Below are 6,595 nucleotides of genomic sequence, written 5' to 3'. Positions count from 1 at the left end.
CGCAAAACGCCATTAATCCAACCCAAGTTGGTGCAAACCTGGCCGGGCCGAAAACGCTATAAGAGTCTGTGCTCCCCGCTTAAAGATGCTTTTTTATGCTATTGGCCGCAGCACACACTCTTGCGCATAACGCATAATGCATAATGCATAAAGGAATCAACCAATCAAAATTCTTCTTTTCCATGGAATGGGAGGAAAGGAAAGATTCTGATTAGTTGACTCGCTTATGGTACGTTTTCACTGAACGCGTCACGTGGGGTGGCACCCAGTTGGACACGGCTCAATTGGACACGAGCCACTCACAGCGCTTGAGACTACAAAGCTCCTAAGCACCGGTCGCTGTGATTGGTAGTGTCCAATTAAGCCGGGATCACCCCCCATTATGCACTTTATGCGATACGGCACACTGTTAGGCCGGAATCAGACTATGCATTGAAGATTGAGATTGAAAATTAAAGATTGAAATTTCACCAATGAGGACAAAGAAATTCCCTTTTTTCTGATTGGACAAACTTCAATCTTTCAATCTTTAATCTCATTCTTCAACGCGTAGTCTAATTCCGACCTTAGCCTGGATCCTCATACAGACACTGGCGCTTTGACACAGAGCACTGATTGGTGAAAAGTCGGTTGTGGGGGTAAAATTAGAGCTTTGACACCGAACGCTGATTGATGAAAAACGGGTGGTGGGAGTAAATTTTACCCCCACAACCGGCTTTTCACCAATCAGTGTTCTGTGTCAAAGCGCCGGTGTCTGTATGAGGATCCAGCCTCAGGGTATATCCATACAAACTTGCTACCAACGTAATTTATGATTGGCTATTGCTTTCCGCTTTCTGTTTTTCCATCAAGGTGAGAACGCGCCCTTACATCATGGTTGCGCTGTTTTCTTTGCTGAACGCAGCCATTCCCTAGAAACTGACATGGCCGTTCTTCTGTCATTTTAAATTTGAGTTAAACTGTATTGTACGCGGCTATGTTAATGAGAGCTCATGCAAGTTAACGCAATTTTTCTCAATGAAATGTATCAATACACGTTACCATGACTGGGAATCCTGTAAATGTACGTCGTGGAAGAATGGTGCTATCAGATTTAGATCAAATTAAGAAGAACGAACGTGATCGTCGACGAAGATTACGCTTGGAGCAGGTACGTGCATTCGTTGAAAATTTTCAAACTTTACTCGAATGAAAGGAATAAGAAATATTGAGTTACTGATTTCTTTTAATTAGAAATAAAATCTATATAAACAAATTGAACTGTCAATTTTCTGTATGCGTGTGATTGTGTCCTATGTGCTTGACAATATAAACATATGTTAAATTTAAAGTGACATTGTGCATTATAGGTTCGACAGCAGTCAAAGGAGATATCAAATCGACTTTTAGAACGTGCTAAGAAAATAGCGAGGGAAGAACTTAGCAAATTAGAGAAAGATGGGAAGTCAGAACTCAAGCAGATGCATGATAGAAAAATTATGGACATACAACGCAAGTATCAGGAAGATTTGGAAGATATCGGTCAAGCTCATGCTTCTGCTGTTTTGCAACCAGATACAAATACGATAATAGAAGAAGAAGGAAAGAAAGATAGAGTTATGGCTTTGAAAAGAGGAAAGGATGCCATGGAACGCATGAAGGAAACAAAACAGATAGATGATGCAGAAGCAGCTCATCAAGAAAGATTACGTAGAGTACGCGAAATAGAAAATGTAAGGGCTGCAATGATAGCCAAACTTCCAAAGCTACCTGAGGAAAATGACTGGACAGAAAGGAATCCTTACCAAAATATAAATAAAGAAATTTTACATGAAGCGTTAACTCCAAAAAGAAAGAATAAAAAAGTTCTTAAAAAAAAATCACCTAGAAAAGTAAAAAAGTCTAATCTAATGGAACACCAAAAAACATTATCATCTAAACCAGGTCCTTCAGGATTACAAAAGAAATCTGTTGTACAGTCTCCTGAATTATTCTTAAGGAAGAAAATAGACAAATATATATCAGATCATATTGAGGATATTATTGATGATACAAGTGATGATCAAATCCCACGAAGAACAGTGCCAAGTATGAGCATTATTCCAACTAAATCTGATAAAATAAAATACAATCCAGAAGATTACACACAAAAATCAGATGACACTAGCAGTGTCAGCAGTTCTAACAATTCTAGTTCAACTAGCGATGATTCGTCATATTTTTCTGATGCTATAGAACAAATTACATGCAATACGACTCCAAAAACTCCAGCTTTAACAAAGAACAAAGTACAATCACAATGTGATCGCACTATGTGTCAGAGATATATTTATGATAGACCTCTTCCTATGGTTGAAAGAATTGATATCAGAAATGAGCCAAGTGCCATGGAAGTGGCACAAGTAATAAAAAATGCAGAGAATATAGAAACGCATATATCCAAAAGTCATAAATTAAATGCTGAACATCGTGCCGAACGTCGTGGCGAAGATGCGATTTTGCGAGAAAAAGTACGGAGAGATTATCAAGCCCTCCTACAAAACCTAGATCATCTTGCTCAGGAAGAACGCAAGCTGAAAGCTAGTCAAATTCAATCTGCAGAAGAAGATACATGCGTGCGATTACATCAAAAAAATAAATATCAAGAAGAACGTAAAAAGAAATTAAACCGTGCAACTAAGAAGATTTGTAGTACAGACAGTGTACCGACCCGACGCACTCATCTTACAGGAAGAATCATTACTTTACCAATACAAAAGAAAGACGGCCTGCACGATGATGTACCTCATTGCACGTGGGAAGATCCTCATCTTGTTAAACAGCAAGTAGATGTTTGTCATACACAATGGGATAAAGATAGCGAAATGTCACGGGAAGAACAAGTATTGGATATGCTGAAAAAAGTTGAAAGACAAAAAAGATTGTTGTTACAAGAATTTGGTACCAGTTTACCAGATAACATATTTAATGTCAGCATGAAGCCGCTCTTTGAAGATAAAATGCCAACAAAAACATCAGACGCTAGTACTGCCAAGCCTTTGTCACCTGAAATTAAAGTTTTAAATATGTCTAGTAGTGACGAATGTATTAGAAAAGATCATAAGATGAAGAAACCCGATAAATCACCTATAAAAAAGATTGAGATTGCTGTTCAAACAGAAACAACGAGTCCAACAGAAAAAACGAGTCCAGCAGAGAATAAGAGTGTACAAGTGGAATTACCTCAAGAAGATGTGCATATGCCACAGTCTAGTAGAGATACAATTGAACGAATACCGCATCCGATTGAACCAAAAATTACTATCGTTACATCAGAGACAGACAATAGTAGCAATGATTCAACAAGCTCTGAGATTAGTGGTATGATTATTGAAATTGATAAAAGAGAAATAATTGTAACACCTAAAAAGAAGAAAAATAGCATGAGAATGTCGAAGCGACCATCACCTCGAATTTATCAAAAAATTCGCTCAGCATCAGTTAGTTCTAAAGCGACATTACCTATGAAGAGATTCTCGAGAATTCAGTCAGGCTCTCGTTCGACTCCTCAAAAGAAAACGAAATGTTTGGATACACCAGATACAGCTACTAGAAGAGTTGATATTCATATGAGTGAATCTGCGCAAATTGATGATGAGACAGATCCATCGCAAGAAACAAGAGTATCGATAGATGCTAGTGCCGAAAGCTCACAGACAATTTCAGGCCTGAACGATCAAGATCAAGAGGGTAAGCCGTATCGGGTTCAAACTCGAACAAAAAGGTGGATTCGGATGAAAGATACTTCAGATACATCAACGTCATTTGCAAGCCCACCACCAATAAAGCCTAAATCAATATTTGACGCTCTGGCTAACGTCACGCCGATTTTAGAAATGCTTGATTCTCCAGGACCTAGAGAATTAAGAAGATTACAGGACATTAGTCCTGTTTCTACACCAGAAACTCCTTCACCACGTACAATGATGATGCCATCAAACATTCCACATCGTGATAAGATTAGTAGAATGCTTAGATTTAGTTTAAATGATTCTCAGACTAATGATAGTACTGTGATATCATCGACACAACGTGATCAGTCTACTTTAACAGATTCATTGGATGTTTGTCAGAAATCTGAAGAATTAAAACATATACCTGTTGTTTCACAGCCATCATCTAAAGTTTGTATATGTAAAAATCTCCAATGTAAATTGTTACACATAAAATTTGATGATATTCACGATTATGCTTTGAAAAATTGTCCTGAAATATTGCAAAAATACGAAGATCTACAAAACTTATGTACAGAAAGAATAGCATCATTAACTGACCTCATTGAAAAAGTACGAAATGAACAAAAAGGTGAAATATTAAAAAATTATTTATTTAATATGTGTGTGCAACTTAATTTTAATTATCCATAACATATTTTTATGTTGTATTTTCAATTAATTCTATACAATTTACTATTAACATTCAATGAAATAATATATTGAATATATTAATGAAATATTATTTCTGCATATACAAAACTTAAAATAGCATATATATATATATATATATTTATATTTATTTATTTATTGTAGATATGGATCTTTCACTAATCAGTCCAAGCGATGACACTAGCTTATTACAATTATCTACACCAAAACCAGCACGTAATGATACACAAGCAGTACGCAGATTAATTGACAGTATAGAAGAAATTCATGCTCAACTTGCAAGAACTCTCCTTGAATCACAAAGAATTATGCGAGGAACCGAAGAAGTTTCAAAGGATGAAACCTCGTGTGATGCAGAAATCCAGGCGATCACTTCCACTCCCAGAAGTAAATTAGTAGATACTATTAATGCACATGTACAGGAATCCAAAGTAGTAGAAGGCAAAGCTAAGCCAAAAATTATTAGTAATGAAAAAGTTAATATACAGTTTAACCGATTTAAAATGCAGCAAAAACCTCAGGCAATGTCGGCAACAAAAACGTTGGAGCGTAACTCTTGGCCCCCGTGTACAGTTCCTCTTCATGAAGAAGAGATAATAGAGAAATTGTCAAAAGAAATTTTAGAACAGAGTAAAAATTTGGACAAAGCAAGCACCGCCTTTGCAGCTTCGAAAGAAAATAATGAAACACAACAAAAAACGTCGCCTTTTAAGGATCTTAATTTGAAAAAAAGTGCCTCATTAGAACAAGAAAAAGACAGTAGCCTTATAAAAGAATTTGCTTCTATTCCAGAGGTAAATAATATTTTTATTTGTATATGTATATACTGAACATTTATATATACTTAAAAATATAATCGTGAAAAAGGATAAAATATTTGTATGTATTTAAATATATGAAGATTTTAGCATATTTTATGATATGTAAAAAATATGATAAATATTAATGTTATTTATAATAAAACAACTTTTATGTATGAGTTATTTTATATGATATATATATTTGTAGACAACAAAAGAAAACGATTTTATTCCTGTATTAACTGGCATTCCCAAAATATTGCGCAACCATGGAAATGTGACATCAATAAGCGCAAGGCCTAAACCTCCTGTTACATTATTAAATGGACTGTATAGGTAAGATTAATTTAATAATTCTGTTTAGTATCACTGTTTCAATTATATATTTGTTTTAAATTCCTTACATTTCATGAACTAATCTAATTATTTTATTTTAATCTAAACAGACCAGAATTAGAATCATCAGGACATGAATTATCAACGATAGTGGAATTTGATACAACGGATACAGTTAATAAAAGTAGCAAGAGCCCAGCAAAATCTAAGCCATCTCTTCATGTTGCTCCTTTACCTGTTCAACAAAATCAAAATTCCTCAAAGAAACCGGCAGATTCGTTATCTAATATAAAACATTCTATTGAAAAGTTATCTTTTGTACAGAAATCACAAGAAACTATTTGCAATTCTCCCGAAAAATTAAAAAGTATGGCTGATTGTATTACAGAAACAAAAACTGATGCTGAAAGGGAGTATATGCTCGAAAAATGTAATAAACAGTTACAATGTAATACAACCACAGAAGAACTTGTTTCTCAAACAAAAGATAAACTTGGTTCTTCCATAAGTACTGATTTTAATAATAAAGAAAGTAAACATAAATTGACGTCTACAAGTGTGTACAGTTTTTCTGGATTATCTGGTATTTCCGAAATAACTAGTTCTCCATCATCGGATGTGTTAAAACATACCTCATCACCAGAAGAAATGGAAACAGCTTTGAAAAAATTAGGTTTAGGTTGGGCAGTCACGACACTAAAGAAAACTCGAGAAGCAAGTGCTCTTAGTTCATCTTCGAATTCGGATGTTACACCAATAAATACAGCTAGAAGGATGATTTCTCCTACTAAGAAACAACATGGTTCAAATGGCTTTCCAGATATTAGTGATGTATCATCGATATCAATCAAAGAAGCTAGCAAGAGTACCGAGCAAGCTGTACTCTTAAAAGGAAGGACTTCCACGCCTAAATTCCAAAATTCAAATTCCAACAGTGAAAGATCCAGTACTACAAATACATCTGAAAGCGTTCAAGATCCAAGTGACAGTTTAACTGTACCTAATGTGTCACTTACAAAAACAAAATCTGATAATAAGCAACTACAAAATCTTTGA

The 6,595-nt window shown here is 35.1% G+C and overlaps 1 protein-coding gene across 1 annotated transcript; it reads left to right on the top strand.

Moving 5' to 3' along the window:
• Nucleotides 1-931: 931 nt before the first annotated feature.
• On the top strand, nt 932-6,595 carry LOC108768704 (uncharacterized). Its single transcript, XM_018519240.1, has 5 exons — nt 932-1,150; nt 1,350-4,323; nt 4,548-5,197; nt 5,412-5,539; nt 5,650-6,595. Exons 1-5 carry the CDS (start codon nt 1,043-1,045, stop codon nt 6,593-6,595), a joined length of 4,806 nt encoding a protein of 1,601 aa, XP_018374742.1. The 5' UTR covers nt 932-1,042.

Source organism: Trachymyrmex cornetzi, unplaced genomic scaffold, assembly GCF_001594075.2.
Source record: "Trachymyrmex cornetzi isolate Tcor2-1 unplaced genomic scaffold, Tcor1.1 scaffold824, whole genome shotgun sequence".
Taxonomy (NCBI): Eukaryota; Metazoa; Arthropoda; class Insecta; order Hymenoptera; family Formicidae; genus Trachymyrmex; species Trachymyrmex cornetzi.
This window is presented reverse-complemented; position numbering and strand designations above follow the sequence as displayed.